This window comes from Mustela nivalis (assembly GCF_964662115.1).
Source record: "Mustela nivalis genome assembly, chromosome: 9".
Taxonomy (NCBI): domain Eukaryota; kingdom Metazoa; phylum Chordata; class Mammalia; order Carnivora; family Mustelidae; genus Mustela; species Mustela nivalis.
The window spans coordinates 13,338,164-13,360,697 of record NC_139028.1 but is presented as its reverse complement, the minus strand read 5'-3'; the positions used below and the strand labels follow the sequence as shown (position 1 = coordinate 13,360,697).

General features: G+C 45.9%; 1 protein-coding gene and 1 long non-coding RNA gene across 7 annotated transcripts in view; one reads left to right on the top strand and one right to left on the bottom strand.

Annotated features, from left to right (window-relative positions):
• Positions 1 to 22,534, top strand: part of EXPH5 (exophilin 5) — a 64,571-nt gene that overhangs the window by 29,501 nt on the left and 12,536 nt on the right. For 3 of the 6 annotated variants that reach the window (XM_082683216.1, XM_082683217.1, XM_082683220.1), the window contains exons 2-4: positions 9,741 to 9,901; positions 11,497 to 11,659; positions 19,630 to 19,678. In XM_082683216.1, the coding sequence (XP_082539342.1) occupies positions 9,741 to 9,901; positions 11,497 to 11,659; positions 19,630 to 19,678 (373 nt within the window). Of the gene's footprint in view, positions 1 to 9,740; positions 9,902 to 11,496; positions 11,660 to 12,578; positions 12,857 to 19,629; positions 19,679 to 22,534 lie in introns of those variants that run through there. The other 3 variants (XM_082683218.1, XM_082683221.1, XM_082683219.1) reach the window with 3 other exon arrangements.
• On the bottom strand, positions 16,913 to 22,005 carry LOC309840784. The gene is made up of 3 exons (XR_014298786.1): positions 21,882 to 22,005; positions 18,239 to 18,444; positions 16,913 to 17,695 (listed from the first exon to the last, which is right to left on the bottom strand). It is a non-coding gene; the product is annotated as an uncharacterized lncRNA (long non-coding RNA).

The window sequence follows — 22,534 nt, the reverse complement described above, 5'->3', positions numbered from 1 at the left end:
ACTTTCCTATCAGCAAAAGAACACATTTTCCAAGACACCTGCTTGCTTTTTCTAACCCCTGCCCCTCCCTGAGTCTTGGCTGTGGACCAGGCAAACAGCAGGCTCTAATGTTAGAGACAAAGGCTCTCAAAAAAACAATCTTTTCAGAAAAACAATCGGGGAAGAGGAGAGGCCAGGCCCCAGATTGTGAAGGAATGGGAGCCACCCCTGGACAAGGGCTTTTGCTCTCTTTCCTCTGCCTCCTCCTGGCTGAGAACTCATTCTTCTAAAGCTTTCCCTTGCAGAGGAGCGATAAGAAACCAGTTCCTGGAAGTATCACCTTCCTGGAGCGGAAACACAAAGGGGCCGGCTTTCCTGAAGTGAGTTTTCTGGGAGTTGCAGAGTTTGGAGAAGGTCTTGAGTTGGACAGACAAATCCAGCTTCCATGATGTCATTAACCAGACGTCCGAAGCTCTGAATCAGGATACGGTTCCTGGCTTGTGTACTCCATTCGTGCTCTTCTGTTGTGCTGTGGTTGCTGGGTGATATGAAACAAAAAAGTATTTGAATTTTTTTGTGGGAGGGAAACTTTCATGCTGCTTTGATCTACAATTCAGGCAACAAATCCATTTTTACAGGATTCAGTTGAACAGTTTGTTCTAGGGTTCACTGATGTTGGGAACCTGTAAGAGCAGGAGAGGTTGGGGGCTGGGGGAATGTTTTGGCAAGAGGTCTTTGCAGCCAAGAGAAGATGGTTGATCGAGATCAGGCTGCTGAGCTGCCTGGAGAGCAGAACAAGGCAGATAGAATAAGATGGCTTGCATACAGGAAGGTCAGCTGTGAATGAGCAAATGATGGGTACAGAAGCCAAGGAAATGAAAATGGAGAAAAAATGTGAGCAGGGAGGTGAAGGGGGAGAATGAGCCCCCCACAAAGAGGAATCATTGCCCTCAGCAAGAGGAGCTCGTAAGGGAACAATTTGGGGGAGTTAATTGAGATCTTTGTGACAAGAAAATGGAAGGTGTGGTTCCTGTATTCTGGGTTCGGGGACTTGCTTGCTTGACACGTCTGTCCAGCTGCTCTGTCCTCAGTCCTATTTGGATTATCATTACTACCTGGTTAAACGTCAGAAGTCACGTTGAGCTTACTACTGTCAGTTGCATCGTTTCTTAATGGAGTTAGTGGTACCCAGTGAGAGGGAAGGTCAGGTGGACATGGGCTTGAGAACCAAGGCCTGGGTTCTCATCCCAGGACAAAACTCCATCCCGCCAGTGGGCTCAAGTGGTGTCCCTGTAAATGGGGACATCGAATCCTGATGCAGCCATGCTATTAGCCTGGCTAATTAGCAGCCGCTAATGAGGGTTAGCGATAACAGCTGCAGAATCTTCAACACAGCATCTGTTCTTATCACTGGTTATTATTATTTTACCCGAAGATGCAGAGATTGATGAGATTCAAAGGGCCTCTTCAGATTTATAAGATTCCACCAAGATTTAATTCCGACGTAGGAATAATGAGCCTTTTCATTTCACTATACATTTGAAACCAGAAGCTATCTTCGAGATCATCTCATCTGCGTTTATAAGTTCCGCATAACAAACCATCCCAAAGCTTAATGGCTCCGAAGGACTTCTGTGGATTAGCTCACGGTTCTTCGGGACTGTCCCTCGGGCTGCGCTCGGCTGGGGGACGCTCCTGTCTCCCCTCGGGTCTCTGCACCCAGATGGACGCTCGCAGGTCTGGCAGGGCCCGGCCGTCCAGTCTGCACATGCTGTCACTGCGGGGGAGGGGGCGGGGTCAGCCCAGGCGGGATCCCGAGTCCTGGGGGCAGAGGTGGGAGGCTGCGAGGCTAACTGAGGCTCCGAGTCTGGCCGTCCCTCTGCATCACTTCCAGCTGTTCTGAGCACAAGGCCAGCGGCGGCTGAGGGACAGGCGGAGTGACAAAGTCACATCCCGAAGGAGCAGCTGTTCAGGGACGCGAGGAGTCGTGGAGGCCTGGTCTGTGAGCGGTCGGCCACCTCCTCCGACCCCCTTCACAAATGAGGGAGCTGAAGCCGAAAAAGAGAAATATTTGGCCGAGGTCACCCAGCTGGAACCTGACGCCCCGCCAGTGCTGGGGGCGGGGGGAGGGGGCTCCGCATGCTGCACGTTCGTAGGTAGGTCCCGTGGAAGTAAGAGGGGGACCAACCTGCTGGGAGTCTAGGTGGACCCAGAGAAGTGATGTGCAAAGGTCCGCAGGGCACGGGGAGGAGGAGGAGAGAGGTGGGATGCATTCCCCTGGGGATGCAAAACCAGCTCAGCGCAGGAGGAGGAACCCCCAGGGGACACACTCCATCCGCAGGTGCTCCAAGGGCACCAGCGTCGCGAGGGTCTCAGACGCCGATGCACGAAGGAGGAGCAGTTCGGGAGCAGGGGGTGGGACTGTGGCTTAGCAAGAAAAGACCTGACTTCGTTGAGTCAAGTCAGCAGCCCGGGGGCAGGACACATGGCAAGTGTAGACAACAGGCCCTCCTGATGTGTTGAGTCAAGCTGGACCCGCCAAGCCAGCAAGGTGCGCGCTTGTAATGGATCTGGACATATGTGGTCTGGAACCCTGTGGTTCTTGGCATAAAGCGGATTGGGCGCTGGAAATGGGTGACCGAGTGTGTAACAAACCGGCTGGGAGGAAGAGGAGGGGCCCGGGGCTGCCTGTGAACGTGGTCGAATTCCAATTGCAGACAGAATGTTCTCGAAGTCTCCCAGCTGAGACTCAAAATGCTGTCCTTGTAAGGGTCGCATGCCTTTAGGTTAAGGTGTTTCATTTGTTTTGCTAGTATTGAGCTTCGATATGTTTTTTTAAGTAAGTAGATCAGTGTAAACCGTTGTGTTCTTGTTAGTACCAGGCGCTCAGTCAACCATTATAAAAGTACTGACTATATTTTATAGGAGGTAGGACTCCCTGGTGTAAAAGGTTAAGGTGTTGAGTTACAGGTACCCAGACATTTTAGACTGGTATGTCACTCATGGCTTCCCTTTCTGGTTATCCTCACTTCAAAGGCCAGAACTATTTATGTTTTACTTCCTTTAGTCATAGGCAAATACAATGCCATTATTTTGTACTGCCTGACCCTTGAATGTTCAGGCTCTGGGGTGTACATATTCACCCACTTTCCTGACAATCTTGGGATGTTTCTGCTTTAAAAGCCACTGAATTTCTTTTTCTTTTTTTTAAAGTTTATTTATTTAGTTACTTTATTTTTTTTTTCAGATTTTATTTATTTATTTATTTGACAGAGAGAAATCACAAGTAGATGGAGAGGCAGGCAGAGAGAGAGAGAGGGAAGCAGGCTCCCTGCTGAGCAGAGAGCCCGACGTGGGACTCGATCCTAGGAACCTGACATCATGACCTGAGCCGAAGGCAGTGGCTCAACCCACTGAGCCACCTAGGCGCCCAGTTATTTAGTTACTTTTAAGTAATTTCTATACCCAACATGTGGTTTAAACTCACAACCTGAGTTCAACAGTCTCATGATCCACTAACTGAGCTAGCCAGGTATGCCAAAGCCTCTGAATTTCTTTAAAATCATGCCCTTTTATCTATCTGTGTGTGACTACTGTCTGCATTTCATTTCTCATTGTCTTTGAGAGACAGATTTTAGTATAAACACATCCACAGATGAGATATGTTTTATATACTCCAGCCCTAGTCAGAATGAAAGTCAGAAATCTGGGGGTAATAGAGTAAATAAGAAAAATAAATAAGAAAAATATATAAATAAATAAGAAAAAATAAGGAGTTTATTTTATTAAACATGCCTCATTCCAGTGAAAGACCCTGAGGCATTGATTCATAAATTGATAAAATGTATAATTGCCAAAATACAAAATGTCATTAGTTAGCAGACGTGTGGGATGTAATCAACCCTCACTACTTATCCAAGAAATGTAGCATTTTTTTTGGTCTTGATCTCAGGGTCATGAGTGCAAGCCCCGAGTTGGGCTCCATGCTGCACATGGAACTTACTTTAACCAAAAAAAAAAAAAAAAAAAAAAAGGAGAGAGAGAGAGAGAGAGATGAAAGAAAGAAAAAAATGTAGCAATTTTTTAAAAGCAAAGGAAACAAAAATCCTTAAAAAAAAAAAAAAACTACCCACAATTTAAAACATGGTACCTTGAAAGTATTAAATTCAGAAAATAAAAATACTCAAAAGAGTAACATCTAGTCTTCCAAAGGCACCGGTTGCCATATTGTATATCACTTGTATGAGTAATATGCCACAGAAATTGGGAGAAGCATTTTGGTAGCATATGAGGAAATCACAAAACATGTTTTTGACTCTGACACAGTAATTCTGCCCCAGTGTCCGTCAGAGGTACAGTAAAAACAGAAAATGCACAGGGCTGTCCCTTACAGTGATATTTATAAGGCAAAATTGTAATGTTCTTCACCGTAGGAATAGTAAATAAATTATGGAAATCATACTGTCTTGAATATTATGCAAATATTTAATGATTGTCCAAAGATGAGTAATGGTAAAGTTGTTCAATATGTAATGTTGTTTTTGTGAAGGTTGTATATGCAACATCCCTGTGAATGGCATCTTCCACGCACCTGTGTGAATCAGAAATCGGGGAGTCTTCCCTGACATGCCTCTGTCCCCTACAGCCCTCCAAAGTCACGTCATCACTTGAGGGTAAACTTCACCTGCTGAATCCTTCCGACTTTTCTTCTGCTTCCGCACCACACTCCCTGGTCTAAGCAAACACCTTTCTGTCCCGGACCCTCCAAGTCTCCTGACTCTACTCCTCTTGGAATCTTGTCTCTACCTATAGCCTAGGATCTTTTTGATTGTTGAGGCATACTTGATATATAGCATTGTATTTGCTTCAGGTGTGCACATAATTATTCAATATTTGTATACACTGCAAACCGATCACCGTAGTAAGTCTAGTTACCATCTGTCACCACGCATAGCTACAAATGTTTTTTCTCGTGATGAGAAGTTTTAAGACCTACTCTCTTAGCAACTTTTAAACCTGCGTTGCGGTTTTATTTTATTTTTTTTTTATTTTTATTTATTTATTTGAGAGAGAGAGATCACAAGTAGGCAGAGAGGCAGGTGGAAGCAGGCTTCCTGCTGAGCAGAGAGCCCAATGTGGGGCTCCATTCCAGGACCCTGAGATCATGACCTGAGCCGAAGGCAGAGGCTTACCCCACTGAGTCACCCAGGTGCCCCTGCATTGCGGTATTATTAACTATAGTCACGATGTGTACATTACGTCCCAGGACTTTCTGATTTTATAACTAGAAGTTTGAACTTTTTGACCCTCTTCATCCATTTCTCCCACCTGCCATCTCCCATCTCTGGCAACCATTGGTTTGTTCTCTGTGCCCAGGAGCTTGATTTGTTGTTGTTTAAATTCCACATATAAGTGAGATCTGACAGTATCTGTTTTTCTCTGACTTATTTCACTAAGGAGAAGGCCCTCAGGTTCTATTCAGTTTGTTGCAAACAGCTAGATTCCATTCTTTTTATGAGTGAATGGTATTCCATTATGTGTGTATTTGTGTGTATGATTGGATTTGTATTGTACTGTGTATGTCCATTATACATATTTGAATTTTTTAAAGATTTTATTTATTTACTGGAGAGATGGAGAGAGACCACAAGCAGGCAGAGAGGCAGGCAGAGAGAGAGGGAGAAGCAGGTTCTCTGCTGAGCAGGGAGCCCGATGTGGGGCTTGATCCCAGGACCCTGTGATCATGACCTGAGCTGAAGGCAGCCACTTAACTGACTGAGCCACCCAGGCACCCCACATTATACATATTTAATATTGTATTTTATATATATAGAATTAAAATTTGATTTGATATTGTACTTTGTTTTTCCACACAATTACTATTTCTGAGGTGCATATACTTTTTGATTTAGCATTTTCATTTTGTTTGGGTAAATACCCAGGAGTGGAATTACTTCATCATGTAGTATTTCTATTTTTAACTTTTCGAGGCACCTCCATACTGTGTTCCAGACTGGGCTGCACCAGCTTGCGTTCCGCCATCGGTGCATAAGGGCTCCCTTTCCTCCGCATCCCCACCAACACTTGTTAGTGCTTGTCTCTTTGGTAGCAGCCAATCTGCCTGGTGCGAGGGGATAGCTCATTGTGGTTTTGATTTGCATTTCCCGTACGATTAGTAATGTTGAGCATCTTTTCACATGCCTGCTGGCCATATCCTTATTATTCTTTGTAAATGTCTGTTCAGCTCCTCTGTCCATTTTTTTTAATCAGATCGTTTGCTCTTTTGGCTACTGAACTGTAGGAGTTCTTTCTCTGTTTCGGTAATTTAACCCGCTATCAGATCGATGATTTGCAAACACTTTCCCCCCTTCAGTAGGTTGCCTTTCCATGTTGCTGATGATTTCCTTTGCTGTGCAGAAGGGTTTTAGTCCAGGATGAGCTTTTGGAAATGCAAACTTGATGTGGCAGGTCACTGCCAAGTCAACAAGGTATTCTCAGTGTTGCCGGACTCAGTGCCAGACTGCTCCCCTCAAATGCTTGCGACGTGATCTAGCAGCTGCCTCCCCCTCGGCTCTCCCCGAGGTTAGTCGGGCCAGGCCAGCCTCGTTTCAGCTCCTTGCTTCTCTCCTTGGCTGCTCTATGGCTGGTCCTCTTCTGTCTGGAAAGCGCGGTCTCTCTATCCCAGAACCACCCACCTGCTACCCCTCCGTCTTTCAACCTTCAGGCCACATGTCAACGTCTCAAGAAAATCTTTGCTGCTGCCTCGGGTGCTGTCCAACCACCTGTTTACTTTATTTATCCCCACAGGGTGTAAATTCTGTGAGGGCAAGGACTTGACTTCTTCCCTGCGCTATACCCAGAGTTCAGACCTGTGTTGAGTGAGTTAATCACACTCGCCACTCTTGGTTACTTTACATCTATATTGTGATGGGGCCTGGATCTGTCCCACTTACAAGATGGTGAGTCCCACAGGACAGGAGCCTCGTCTCCTCTGTTCATCGTTGTTTCCCTGCATGGCCCCTAGGAGGCCTTCTACAACTGTATAGTGAATAAGTTTTATCACGACCATGTGAAAAATCACCACCAAATCATTAACAGGGATTGTGTTAGGACTGTGAAAACATCACTGATTTTTTTTCCTCTATCTACAAGAAAAATTTTAATGGGAAAAAAACCCCCAACAATACAAAAATTCACAAACAAAAAGAAAAAAATAGGATCATATATTATATATACTGAATCAACATAATTAAAAGGCTAGAAATAGAAATGATACCTATAATTATTCTGCCTTAAGAGATCAGGTGTCCTGATTTTTCCCCCAATGTGTGCAGCATTGTACATAGCTTCGGATAGATAAAATCTGCATTTTGTTTTTCCTGCTTCATGCTATGGGACATTCCCAGGAGGCTGCATTGCCTGCATATTATTTTTAGAAACTAATTAGTGTACAGGTAGGAGGGCTGTTTCACCAAGATATACTTCCTGAAGTAGAATTCACACAGCAGGAGTATTCCCATAGGGCTATGGATCTCTGACTTCATTGGCTGGAAGTGGAGGAAGAAACAGGCTATGGATGGATGGATGTGAGCCCAAGCCTGGAATGAGCACTTGAGGTCAAATGGACGGAAGTGTGATGGTTTTCACACTCAATGAAACATTGAGCCTCTAGTAAAACTGAATAAATACATTTATGTTGTTTGGAGAATTCCTAAGTCAGGTGGCTTGACTGTGCTCTGAGATGAGGTGGATACGTTGACAAGTGGTAGCCGGGGGGTGGGGGGCGGCTGAGTGTCAGTCTTGAACAATCGTGGGGTTGTGGGGGACTTTGAGAACGTGGAAGGGGAAACAAATGTGGGACATTAATAAATGAGGCATTGACAAGTTGTCAACTGTACTGATTAGAAACAGTTAGTTGGGGGCACCTGGGTGGCTCAGTGGGTTAAGCCTCTGCCTTCAGCTCAGGTCATGATCTCAGAGTCCTGGGATCGAGTCCTGCATCAGGCTCTCTGCTCAGCAGGGAGCCTGCTTCCCCAGCCCTTGCCTGCCTCTCTGCCTACCTGTGATCTCTCTCTCTCTGTCAAATAAATAAATAAAATCTTTAAAAAAAAAAAAAGAAGAAAGAAAGAAACAGTTCCATGTGGGCCCTTGGTTAGTCAGTCAGGGAAGTGGCGGTAGAGAAGGCGTGGTGGGTGTCAGAGGGACAGCAGTGACAGATGGAGGCACCCAGGCGGATGTTGTGGGCTGGACCTGACAAGTGCTGCCTAATGCATTTCAAAATGCAAGTCTGGGCAGGATGGCCTCTGGCTTCCTTCGTGATTATTTTGTAAAATGACAGTATCATAGCCCCAAGCAGGAGCCTGAGTTGCAACCATCTTGGTTCGTTACCTTTAACCCCAAATTTGCCACTCTGCAGCTGTCCTGCTCACTATCTTCGTAGTCCTACACACTCCCCAACACTGGCGCTTCCCAGAGGACCCTGGATAAAGGACAAATGCTTCAGCATCACATGAAATTCTTCCGCAGACAGCAGAACCCCTCAAGCTTGGATCCCATGATCAAGCCCAGCGCTGTGCCAACCTGACCACTTGAAGAGATTTACATCATTACTTCACAGACTCGCCTAGAAAGTTGGCCCCATCCAGCGCTCGCTCTTTCTCTCTCTCTCTCTCTGGATTAAGCGCCTCTCATTTCCAAACAGTTTTAGGGATTTCTGAAATAGAGCAAAATGCTCTGCCTTAAAATAAAAGGACCAGTGATTAAATCATAACCAGTGATTTAATGAAGGACTCAGCAACCTTTTCTTTCTTTTTAAGATTTTATTTATTTATTTGACACACAGACAGAGATCACAGGTAAGTAGAGAGGCAGGCAGAGAGAGAGAGAGAGAGAGAGAAGCAGGCCCCCCGCCAAGCAGAGAGCCTGATGTGGGACTTGATCCCAGGACCCTGAGACCATGACCTGAGCCGAAGGCAGAGACTTAACCCACTGAGCCACCCAGGCGCCCCATCAGTAACCTTTTCATTTGAAAGAGGATGAAGTTTGATGAAAGGGCAGGGGAAAGGATACAGAAGGAAAGAGAAGATGTCAGGCTGGGTGTTGGGATGGTGTGGGGCAGACAGGTTTGTGCTCTGGGTGGCCTTTCCTATCCATCTCAAGTCACACTGGCCTTGACTTCTAAACATTAGCTGGGTGCTCATTCTTGGGCTTTTTTGTGTGTTTAAAGAATTTGTTTTTGTGTTTAAAGAATTTCTTTATCTAAAATCATTATATGCAACCATTTCTTCTTGGCACGCAAACACTTATCTTTGACCACCGTATGGGCAAGCAAGGGCCCTATCTATTATGTTCAATGTTGAATCCCCACGGTCCACACTGGGAGTGGGGACATGGACATTGCTCAAGAAACAATGAATGAATGAATGAATGAGTAATCAGAACTAGAATATACTGGTTTCTCCATGTCATTAAATCATCAATCATTCAGCTGTATTATTAGGTTGGGTTCGCATAATGCTCAACCTAGGTTGTCATCGCCAGCTGGTTATTTTAACAACTGGCAAAAACTTTTAGATTGTCATTGTATTTGGAAAAACAGCTAAAATACATACATTGGTGGTGAAAGGGAATTCTGATTAGGCCCCCAAGACTTAGAGTTTATTCAGCTCTCCCACGAGGTCAAGTTTAGCCTCCTGTCCCATGAATGTGCACTTGATATCAAGAAATTTAAAGGATGCATTGACATTTTTGTTTTATTTCAGCAAACTCCAGAAGACAAAGAGGGATATCAGATGGCTTCAGGGAGTGACTGGCGAATGGTTTGAGGAAATTCAAAGAAAAAAGTTCTGCAATGAAGCAGATGTTAGCCAAATGTTAAAACAACCACTTACATACAGGCTCAGGAAGGGGATGGCAGAAAATGGTGAGAAAAAAATTTACATCTAGATTTTTTTTTTCTCTTACAGCACAGCGTTCTAGGTAATCAGTCAATGGGTTTCCAATGGAACCAAACCATATTTAGGACTGTTTTTAAATCATAAGGTACAAAAGTTGTTTAATCTAATATATAATAAACAGCGTGAGCTGAAAATGTGCTACAATGTCTTGGGCGGGTTTAGAATCAGGCAAGATAGCGTAGTGGTTAAGAACACAGACATCGATAATAAAAAAGAAGACTTGGATTCAAATCTCCATTCTGTCTATATTCTCTGTTCTCTCAGAATCCATGTACAGTTCATGTTACTTATTCTCTGTAAGCCTCAGTTTTCTCCTCTTTAAATGGGTATGATAATACGGCTCATAGGTGGTTTTATACGGAGAAGGCACCAAGCTGGAACACAGCAGACACTTAAATGAATGGGATAATGCTGCAAAAGAAGGGGGAAGTGGAGGGGGAACAAAAAGTGGGAGAGGGGCTTATGGGAGGAAGTAGTGGAACCCCCCCCCACCCTTCTGATACTTTGGTAACTTAAAATCTGTAGGTAATTGCTTCTTTGAACACCCCAGCCATGTGACCACACTCACCTCACTCATCTTCCCCATCATTTTTTTTTAAAAATCTGTAAATGAGGATAATAAAACCCACTTTCACAATTCCTCAATATAATTTCATCAATTATAAAGTACAAAAACAGTATAGAGAATCTTCCTACTGATATAATCATATTAACTACTTCTGCTGGTATGTTGCTAACATTAGTAACATCAAGAAACATGTAACAATATTTCTAAAGTTATTCTGACAATATTTTACAACTCCCATAATAAACAAATCCATCTAAAAAGACTCATAGCTCAGACTTTGAAATTTACCCCGTATTTTACCTCGACCATGGCGACTTTCCCTTACCTTGAATTCCTCTAATACTTATAAATCAAGCATGCCCAAATATATTAGAGTATTGTAGACTTTGTATATGTTGATGTTGCCTTAGAATTTTTAATGCTCACATATGTGTTATCTATACATATATTAGACGTGTTTATATTACAAGCAGACACACATTTAAACCATATGTGTAGCAAATACACAGAGGTAGATTTCTGATGGGAATATGGAACACTCTAAGTGGCTTATTTTCCTTTTCCTTTACTTTCTTCGGAGTAAAAAGCTGCATACTGTCTATCACTGTGGTTTTAAAGCACTAAGATAAAAATGTCTGCAGGACAGGGAGGACAGGGTAGCTAGAAGCACCCCGAAAGTTGAAGGAGGGCCCTGATACCTTACGTTAGGCTTTGAGATGGGTTTGGGCATCTGGTATGTGGGGAGGGACGTTCCACAGAACTGCGGTTCACAGTGCGTATTGAAAGACTCCCTACTCTTTGTAAGGATTTTCTCTACTCAGCAGAGCCATCAGAGGCAGGAGGCTCCGCTGACATCCTGGGGTCTTCATGTGTGGGTGCCTGCTGCATTCTCCTTCTGCGTTAAGCGGTGGGAAGCAAGAACGAAGTCTTAGTTCTCTGAGATGTATTTAGCTGGAAACACGGGGTGATGCCAGATTTCTACAATTTCTCTAGATTCTATGAAATTACAAACATCAAGATCTAAAAATACAGCTCATCAAAGAAACCCAACGTCCATTTCTTCTCGGCTGAGTTTCCGATCGTCGTTTGCGTCCCTGTTCTCGTTCAGAAAATCCAGAAAGGAGACTATAAAGCTTCAGTCTCTGGGACAGAAAGGGTGAGTTAAACTCGGGTCTTGTGGCAGCTCTGACGTTTGAGGCCGGTAGCCTATTTTGTGTTCAGAGTGTTTAATGTTTGTTCTCAGGATTTAAATGCAGATAGTCACAATTGAAACAGGACTGAGCTCGCAGAGGGACAAAGTCCTTCTGAAACCATGAAACTTGACTCTTTTGAAAGCCAGCTTCTAACCAACTGCACAGATCCCAGGTCGTACACTCGGTGAATGATGGAGTAAGTGTTGGGAAATGCTCATTGATTTTCTCCACTGTTTCAAGAGCCTGGTCTATGCCCTGGTCAGGAAGATATCTCTATTTTATTTTATTTTTCTTAAAGCCGTTATTAGATTGGCTGTCAAAATTATTTAAACAGTCTACCTCAGAAATTGTTCTGATGCTTGTTCTGGGAAAAAAAAAAAAAAAAGAAAACTGCCTTTTCAGATCTATCAGGAGTGATGATTATGGTTCATAGATTAGGAAGAGATCTTTAAGTCAGAACTCCTTTTTCCTTGGGAATATGTGTGTCTGTGGTCACAGGGAAAGATGGGGTAGAAAGACGAAATGAAAGTAAGATGAGCACGAGAGTCGAGAAAACTTGCATTTTAAAATCGAGGGGATAAAGATATTGCCGTGACTAACCGGATTCAGGACGGCTGTTGTGCTGGGGGGAACCCAGAATTTAAACCTAAGGCAAAGGAAGGGAAGCTGTTTGGAACAGGCGTCGTTCCAGAGAGTTCCCAGCATAGAACGGTGTAAATCAGTTCATCTCGACTCACCGGCTGTTGGGTTGTTTTGTGAAAAACAAGCGAGGCTTTGCTTACATGCGATTGAGCTGACTGCTGAATATTTTCAGCGTGTCTTCCTGGTTGAAAAGCTTCCCACCCTCTTAAGGTGTTGGCTTCACACGTGACGTGTGCCGTCAAACCATTCAGTGTTGCCGCACCAGACAGGAGCTGCCGGAGGTCACTCCTGCTGGAAACAGTAAGTGGCACGCGGCTCGGGGGCGGTGGGGGATGAGGCTCCCGAACCTGGAGAACAGAATTCTGTCCTCCCCTCCCGGGTGGACGGAAGGCGTTTTGCTCCCCACGTTCACCTGAACCCGCTCTCGTCTTTGCTGAAATAATGAGGAGCTGAACAGAATGTAGATTTATGGGACTGTCCCTACCCGAATCACTCGCAAGGAAGTACTCCGCGAATAGGTGAGTTGCTTTTCTTCCTAAAAATGTTTGAAACACCAGTAATCCTCTCATTTGGGGATTTAGAGTCAAGGGGTGTTTCCTGTGGAGGGAATATGTGTTTTAAGGACAAAAGGAATATCCCCGATGTGTGGTGTAGCTGGGACTTGCGATAGGAGTTTGTGTTGTCGGTGATTTTCTTTAAGGCAGAGTTTTATAAAGCTAACAATCTGACATCAGTAAACCGGGAAAAGTTGAAGAACCTGTTCACTCTGTGGACAAGTTATTTCCAAGCTCATATTGCAAGTCACGGCAAAAGTGGGTTAAAGAAGACAGCAAATCTAGAATCTTCCATGGGGGGGTATCATATTTTCTGGGTACAGACCAAGGTGAAAAAAAAATTTGCAACTTCGCAAAATTCTGTTTGGTAACCATCCTTCTTTTGTGCCAGCATGACTTGCAACTTTCTTTTAACCACACAAACTGAAACATAAAAATCAGAATGCAGACATGAAGCAGGTTTTATCCTTTGTGTATAGATGGGTATGTTAAGCAGTTTTCAGAATTTGTCTTCTCTGAATCCATTTTACTTTCAAAATGGAAATGGAAATAAATATTTATTCACTGTGCTGGTGCGGAATATCATGAAGACACTGTGTTTTTGCTCCTAAGAAGTTTCAGTAGATAAATTGCAAAAATATGTCCTTTTAATTTTTTTTTAATTTATTGTTCTCGAGATTGTATTTATTTATTTATTTATCCATTTGAGAGAGGGAGAGAGCACAGGTAGGCAGAGCGGCAGGCAGAGGGAGAGAGAGAAGCAGGCTCCCCGCTGAGCAGGGAGCCCAACACCCGGCTCGATCCCAGGATCCCAGGATCATGACCTGAGCCAAAGGCAGACACTTAACCCAGCTGCCCCTGTCCTTTTGATTCTTAAATATGTGTGTGACCTAAATATTCGGATATAAATCCCGAATGTGTGTGTGTGTGCCTGGGGGTGGTTTTAGGGAGTGTTTACTGTGGCAGGAATATACATTGTGTGTTGTGCATTTCCAGGGACACTTGACTCTTAAGTAGAGCCTACCTTTCTTTGGCAGTTCTGACTTTTGAAATACAAAGTCCACCTTCCAAATACATGATTCAGGATCTCCTCCTTGCCTTGAGCGGCAGCAGGAAACAGCCAGCTGCACAGGCCAGCCCCAGGAAAGCAGAGTTATTGCGTGCCAGGTAGCCGTCAGGTTCCTACTTGCCGAAGCCATCTCGGTTCCACTTTGTCACACTCTGTGCTCCGCAGAACAAGTCAGAGCCACGCAGTTGAGAGGATCTTTTTGCAAATCACAGGGAGAGAACCCACCCCTCCAGGCAAAATGCAGCCTCCTGCTCAACCCTGAAAGACTCAAGTTTCATAGAAATATCTTTTCATCTTTTAAGCTGTGGTTTAACCAAAAAATGACATTGGATCGTGGAGAACACTCCCTGGAAGAAAAGGGATTTGGTCATTTCATCAGATATTTACTTTAGAAAGGCCCAGTCAGTAAAAGCATATGATATACTGAAGCTTTGATTTCCTATAAGAAGTGGGTAAAAAGCTGTGGGAACACGGTGACTGAATGAATTAACAAAAAGGCAAAAAGTTTGCCATTTGTTTCACATAAGGACGAGTTTCTCCTGCTCCTCCTTTCTATGCACTTCCCGAATTATGCCATTATTTTTTATTCAGTATTTCATTTCTTTATTTGTTGGAGAGAGAGAGAGAGAGCAGGGGAGGAGCAGAAGGGGAAAGAATCCCAAGCAGACTCGCTGAGCCGAGCACAGAGCCTGACTTGGGTCTGAATCCCAAGACCCAGAGATCATGACGGGGGGAGGAGCAGAGCACTGCGTGTGGTTGGGAACAGGTGCCCCACGAACCCTAGGACGTGGCAGAATATCATGGGTTCAGGTATTTCTTATGGCAGTTTTCTGGCAAATGACAGTATCTCGAGGAAGGGGCATGCTGCGGAATTCATAGGGGGTACCCTCCGGCCTCGCTGGGGCCTGAGTGACCAGCGAGTCGTCCACTGGTGATTATGGTGTCCTCTGGTGAGTGCTAGGGAGGGTGCTGGTACTCTTGCCATGGGAACACAGGGCGAAGCGCTGAGCTCAAACTGGAGGACCGGAAGCCTTCCTGGAGGAGGAGAGCCCGTTGCCAAAGGACACAGAGGACTGAGCCCAGTCATTAAGAGTTGGGAGGTTCCACTAGGCAGAAAAACTGACACAGCCAAGGTGTGGAGACTGGAAAAAGCAAGAACACATCTAGGTCACCGAGGTTCAGGGACCCAGTATAAGGTGAGACCAGTAAGAGGTGGAATGGGAGAGGTTGGCAGAGGCCATGACACAGGGACCAGCGGCGCTAAGAAGCTTGGGTATGATCCCGTAGACAATGGGAAGACCTTAATCACTTTTACTTTAATACCATTTTTCCTTACTTTCTATGTATTTTATATATATGTATTTGTTTTATATATGTGTATATTTTGTGTGTATTTCTCTTATATATATGTGTGTGTATGTATACTTACGTGTATTTATATCTGATATACTGGGTAAAGTCACCCACAACCCACTGCCCTAGACAAGCACTAAAATATTTTGGTGTATTCAGTGCAGGTGTGCAGGTACACATGTCTATTTTATCATTGCTAGTTTTATCTTTTTTCTTTTTTAAAGTAGTCTCCGTGCCCAGCATGGAACCCAGTGCAGGGCTTGAACTCACAACCCTGAGATCAAGACACGAGCTGAGATCAAGAGTCGGACGCTCAGCTGACTGAGCCACCCAGGTGGCCCTCCTTGTTAGTTTGTAAGCAGAAGAATGACATGATCAGATCTTCATTTTACAAACATTATTTTAGCGTGGTGCTTCTCGACCAGGGACAGTTTTGTCCCCCAAAAGATATTTCTGGTTTTCACAATGAAGGGTGGGAACTCTGGGCATTCGGTGGGTAGGGGGTCAGCGATGTTGCTGAGTACCCCATGTTGCACAACCACCATCCCCAAAGAAATGCCCGTAGGGCCGAGGCTGGGAGATTGATCTGGCTACAGCACAAGGAACAGACTCGAGGGGGCAAAACCGGAGTCAGAGAGACCAGGTAAGGGGCTGCTGAGATGATGGACGAGGTAGCAGGCAGGGAGGAGGGCAAGCTGTGGGCAGATTCGCGCATGACTTAGAATGTAGCATCGGGAGAACCTGCTGACGGGATGTGATGGGTGAAGAAGACGGGGGAATGCAGGTGAACTCTTTCCCCCGACTTAGGAAACTGAGCAGGTGCTGGTGCCGAAAGATCGTTGGAGCAGACGTGGTGAGGATGAACAGGAACACATTTGCTTATTTATTCAAGAAGGGTGCTCAAGCAACACGGTACGTGGTGCCGTGGAGGGAAGCATGCAGCCCTTGCTATCTCAGGCTTCAGTCCGGTGGGGATGACGGAATGGAAAGAGAGGAACGTAGAATGCTGGTGCTCCAGTGGGGAAGTTCCTCGTGCTCTGGGAGTACGACGTATGAGGGAGTGTCTGGTACATTACGTCTCGAGCCCGAGAGGTCTTCCAGGGAAGATGACATCGGTCATGGTTTTTCAAGAAGAGGAGAGTTGCACAGGCACACACGTGGTAGAAAGAGGTTTCAGATACATTCCGTGCAGATGCTCAGAGCTGTGCCAAGTGCCTGTGGCAGAGGGATGTACAAATGCAGAGTGTATGGGGACTAGGTTGTACAGAGCCTTGCCGGGGCAGGGTAGAGCTTGAATCATAAAATGTTACACCCAGAAGTAGCATGATTCACTTTACACTGATCGCTCTGGCTATAGAGTAGGGAGCGGATTGGAACAAAATTTGGAGGGAGAGGGACAGGCAGGGAACTAGTGCCAACAGGAGGGCAGCAGATGGTTCATGCCATAACTGGGGTATACTTGGGGGGGTGGAGAGGTATGGGTGGTTTCTGGTTGTGAATCTACAAGATCGTTGACTGGATAGGAAAGAGTAGATGTGGAAGAAGGACACAGAGTCCATTTGGGACACGGAGGGTCTGCATGGCCCGTGGTCATCTAGATGGAGCTCCTCAGTGGCCAGTGCTCGGAGCGTGCCACATCACTGCATGGGGAAGTCACCTGGGATTCTGGTTGGTTTGTTTTTTTAAATATTTTTTTAATTTATTTGATAGAGAAAGAGATCACAAGTAGGCAGAGAGGCAGGCAGAGAGAGAAGAGGAAGCAGTTTCCCTGCTGAGCAGAGAGCCCAATGCGGGGCTCAATCCCAGGACCCTGGGATCATGACCTGAGCCGAAGGCAGAGGCTTTAACCCACTGAGCCACCCAGGTGTCCCCTGCTTTTTAAAAGAATATTCTTGAGCTACACTCTCAAGTACTGAGTGAGAATTTCTGAATGGCTTCTGCAAAGCTGGAGAGACGAGAGAGTATTTTATGGAAGTGAAATAAATTCGGTAAGTCAAGCTTACAGGTACCTAGAGATGAGCGGAGTGTTGGGGGATACGGCGTGAAGGGTGTGGGGGGTGGGTCCGGGAGGCTCATCAGACAAAAGAAGAGCCTTGCATCAATTAAGATTTTGGGTAATACCTTGTAAGACGGTAAGCAGGGGACCGATGGGACTGCACGTGCATTTTAGGCAGATCCCTGTTGGTGGTAGGAAAGATGGAGAGGAGTCGGAGAGAAATTATAGAAGTTTTGTAGGTGAAGTGAGTGACCTTCAGGATGTGGCCTCAGCAGGGCTTGAAAGCGAATGCAGAAGATGCGGTAGCTTTGTGTCCCTTGCGATCACTGGTCCAGAGGACTCCTACCAGCAGAGTCCCCTCACACCACTGCTGCTTTCATTCACTCTGCAAGCAAAAGCTGTTCACATTAGAAACAGAAATTCACTTTTAGGAGGGCCCGAGAGTGTTTGCGGAGACTCGGGGCCCCCAAGCCACCTGAGTCCTCCGCCCATAAATCCACAAGGGCACACTCGGCCTTGCACACCGTCAGGGGACACACATCCCCCACGGAACACAGCACTCCCTTGCACTCGGTGGCACTCTCTCATGCTCCTGCCACCCTCTAAGTCACATCCTCTGCCCTCCTGCCAGTCCCGGGAACGGATCCCTACCCCAGCTGCCCACGCTCCAAATCAGCTTCGGGACCTGGGGAGCCGCGTGGGCACACCGTGAGGGCTGCAGCCCCCGGGGCTCTGGAAAGACTCTTCCCAATCTGGCATGTTCTCTTGGCTCCGGCAAAATTGAGTTTCTTGCCAGTCCCCGAGCTCCCTGGCTCTTGCCCATCTCCAGGTTTTGCCTGTGCTGCTCCCCGCCTTTCACACCAGTTCACCCGCCACCGTCCCACCTTCCCCTTGTCCCTTTCCCTGCTCACCCCCCACAAGTGCTCACCGTGGCCTCTGCATGTTCAGGGCATTTAACTCAACATCTCCTTATTGTCCGCATCACCTCTTTGCTTATATTTTGACTTTTTATGTATCTAATCGTTCCTACTACAAAAGCTCTCAGGGAACAGGGTCCCTATCTCAGTCCTGTTGGTTTCCTCCGTAACACTCAGAACAGTGGTGGCAGAAAGGCAGCCTGTAGGCTCAGTAAGGCTGTGGGGAAAAGAAGAATAAAAATAAGAGCAGTATTCAGTATTCAAGTTCTAGATATTTTTCTTTTAGAGCTGGTGTTTCAGAGTAATGTGAAACACAGTCCATGGTATTAATTTCCATTTCTGTTCAAAATTCGAGCTAAACTGTCAGCTATAGCTGAATATCTTCAACATCTAAAGCTGTATGGCTTCCCAGGTTTTATGCCCAACTCTGGGGAACCATGGAGCAGCTAGGAGTTCCAATAAAGGAAAACCGTATCTTGCCACTTTCAGCTGATCTGACCCAAAGTCCTGGTTCATTGTTTTAATGCTCGATTCCCTTTGCTGTTTTCTTAGGGACGGTGAGGACCTCATTTTCTACAGAGCAGTGAGTCATCACCGTCTATTAAATCTTGAGCTGTCATTCAGGCAGAGTGCCCCCTGGCATAGGATTATGGATCTAGAAGATCAAAATCTATCTCTATTTGGGACCCATGTCTTGTAAATTTTTCACCTTCTACTGAAACTGGGAGAAGCAGCATAAACAGTAAAAGCGTGATTGTTCTCCAAGATGGTTTCCTACTGAATAAGGAAGGCATCTTTATAAAACTAAACACCAGAAGCCATCTTTGAAGGGTTTGCTTTTTTATAATTAAAGATTTTTACTTATTGTTCTGACAGAGAGAGACATCACAAGTAGGCAGAGAGGCAGGCAGAGAGAGAGGAAGGGAAGCAGGCTCCCTGCTGAGCAGAGACCCCGATGAGGGGCTCGATCCCAGGACCCCGGGATAATAAGCTGAGCTGAAAGCAGAGGCTTAACCCACTGAGCCACCCAGGTGCCCCAAGAGTGATGTCTTTAAACGATATAACGTGTATTGATGCACAGTAAACCTGCAACCCATGAATACTCTTTTTGTTATTCTGTCTTGATGCTGCACTCACATCCAAATCCACCATTATGTAATCTCCTCTTGGCTACCTGAGTGATGAAGATGAGAAGCGTCGATCCTAAACAGTCCTAAGAAACGCTCTCTCTGAGGTTTTTTCCAACAGTGCACAAACCAAGAAATGTCTTCCTACAGGATGTTAGAAATGCCTCTAATATATTCTCGGGTTATTAAGCTATAACAGCAGATGTGTTGTTGATTTTCCTCCTGGTAAAAGTTGGGCACTTCTTCAAAGAAATTATTTCACAATCTTTCCACAGATGCGACAACCACCCGGGACCTCCTGCGTCTGTGAGGCGAGTCCTTACGGTGAGTAACTGGAAAGTTAAGGTTATGCCAAGGAATTCAGCATTAGTGCAATCCGTGGTTGGCTGCCTACCCAAATAGGCTTTTCCTTGGCTCAGCTTTAAATTTACTTCAGAAGCTTAGATTTGCCCTAGAGAATTCAAAGTTTCCCAACTGTTGTAGGTCTCCGGTTGGCTCTTCCGGGAGGGACGGAGGCCGTTGTGTGTCCCCTCACACCGTCGTGGCATCTCTGATTTGGGACCACGGTCACTCCCGTACAGTACAGCCTTCGAGCACTGGGCAGTGGGAGAGGCTGGAGGTGTCCAGGGGCACTCTTGCAAGCCAGTGTGGGTCTGGGCTTGACCTTTTCTCGACAGGATCGTCATTTGTGTTCAGAGTGGAAGCCAGTGATCTGTGGGATACATTTGGCTGGGACAAGTTCACCGGGAGGGACTGACCCCACCGTTTAGACTGAAGTGTCTCTGTGTTCACAGGCCTACAAGATCAAGCAGCTAGACATTTGCTGTGTCTTGCTTCATGGTCTTAACTTTTGATCTTCACCTGCCTGTGTCTTTTGTGTGACTCATGTTTCAGAGATGAGAAGAATGTCGGAAAGGACCTAAGAGTGCAGGAGAGTCTTAGTACTCCTACCAGTCTCTCTCTTTTTGCAGAAAGCATGGTAGAATTCATGGTGAGGAGTACATATAAACAGAGGTTCTTTATTCCAGAAACAAAAGAAGGCCCCCTTTCCTCTTCAGAGGCTTGCCACTTCCTTCCGAATAACACCGAGCGCTGTCTCCTGAAGTGTGAGCCCCAGTCATGACCCCAGCACCAAGAACCCTCCACACTCTCTTGGAGAACCTGCTATCACCTGGCACTTGGCAGAGATCATTCCACTTAATCCCTAGGGGCTATCTACAAAGTATGCTATTATTATCCCCATTTTAAAGATGAAGAAACTGAGGTTTAGAGAATCTGAAGGTCATGTTCAAGGTCGCTGGTAAATGGTAGAGTCCAGAATAGAAAATCTAGGTTTCTGTAACTCCACAGCCGGAAGTCAGTAATGCCTACAGCTCTGTCAACCCCAAAGCCCTGTTTGCTTCTGAGCCCTGCTGGCCTGCTAGGGGCAGGGGCTCCTGTCTTGGAGCAACGGGCTGGAGAGTCGTGCGTCCAGCCCTGCTCCAGGATGCTCCCATACTCTCGCTTTTCCTTGGAGAAGGACTTGGAGCTCACCTTCCCCTACCAGGAGGGAGCTATGGGGTCTGAAGTATATGAGAAACACAGAAAGAAGTGCAAATGCCTAGAAGTTATAAAACAGTAGAGCTAATTAGGAATCCTCAGGATTTGAAAACCCAGTCTGAGGACTCATAGATGACCTTTCGTTGGCACTCTTGAGTGCTGCTCAGATCTAATTGTTTCCCTGCTCGGAAATGCGTCCCTCTGCAAGGGAGAGCTGGGAAAACAAATGAAACTCAAGACAGTCATTGTTGGCTCTGGCTAATGGCTTTTATAAAAATTCAGAGAGAAAACAAAGGTTTTGTAGGACATGTAGATTTCCATTATTTATTCATGGAAATCTTATCCCTTGGCTTACAAACAGCTAAAGGTTAGCCGTTGATGCTGAGGGGTTCTTGCCAAGATCTGAGGTAATGAACTTCTCATCGCTTGGTTGGCAGCCTAGCAGGAAGTTGGTTACAAAGGGGACCGGGCATTTTATAGGAGATGGTGCTACACTGTTAGACGACCTTCCACTCAAAGAGAAAACAGCTGCCATGTAGCAAAGGGTTTCAGAAAACAGCATTTGGGGAGCTAGAGAGAACGTTAGAGATTTGTAGCTCAGCATTCCTCCCGACCTCAGGACTTCTGCCTTTTTGGGCTGAGGAATCCCACGCTGTGGGGGCCGCCCTGGGTATCACTGGCTGTTCAGCAGCAACCCTCGCCTCCACCTACTAGATGCCAATAGTTCTCCTCCACTCGGCCATGAGAGACAAAAATATCTCCAGAAATTGCTAGTGTTCCCTGAAGCGCACGTTGCCCCAGGGAGTATGGCCGCCTCCTTCGAGTGAGGCAGCCCAAGTCCAAGTAGTCACCATTTCTGAGAGTAGAGAGAAAACACACGGCCTTGGCCACTTGATCCCTCCAGCACTCTGAACAGATTGTGGCTGGGCCTCAAGTGAGGTGACATGCGAGGTCTGTACCCCCAGACGCACATCTCCAGTGTACTTACGACGCTGGGCCAGTGTGAGCTCTCCGAGGCCAGGACTGTGTCTTCCTCCTGCCTCACCGCAGGGCCTGGCACCACCGGAACACTGGGAAGTGGAAAGAAGGAATGATGAATGAGTGCTTTCCAGCTTCAGGTGCACTGGTGGACTTGACCTTTGCAGGAGAGCAGACGGAGAACAAATTCAGCAACACCTTGAAAAATTAATTTGTTGACTTTGCCAGGGTGTGTGATAACATCAGTGAGCTCAGGCTTCAACTCCGACAGCTGCCCTACAGGTCTGGCCACCCTGGGAAGTTCTCAAATGGGCTAAGGTTACTCTGTGACAAGGTTTGTTTGTGTCAGACTTGCGGATGGGAGCGGTAGAGGGAGCCGGGGCGAGTAACAGGCCTCATTTGGCTCAGCCTATTTTAGGTGCCATGTTTGAGACCAGAACTGAGATCTTAAGAGCCAGTGTTCCAACACTCTGGCTTCTCATTCTTTGGTACGCTTTTCCAGTTCATTCGATGGGAGGCCTTGGGAGGAGTCCTCTGGGAATTGCTCTGAAACCATGGAAAAATAGGAACGGCCAACAAGTAACCTCACTAAGTGCCAGACACCAGGCTGAAGTATTTCCAGCAATTAAAGCAATTAACTCACTTATTGCTTTTTGCTGTTCT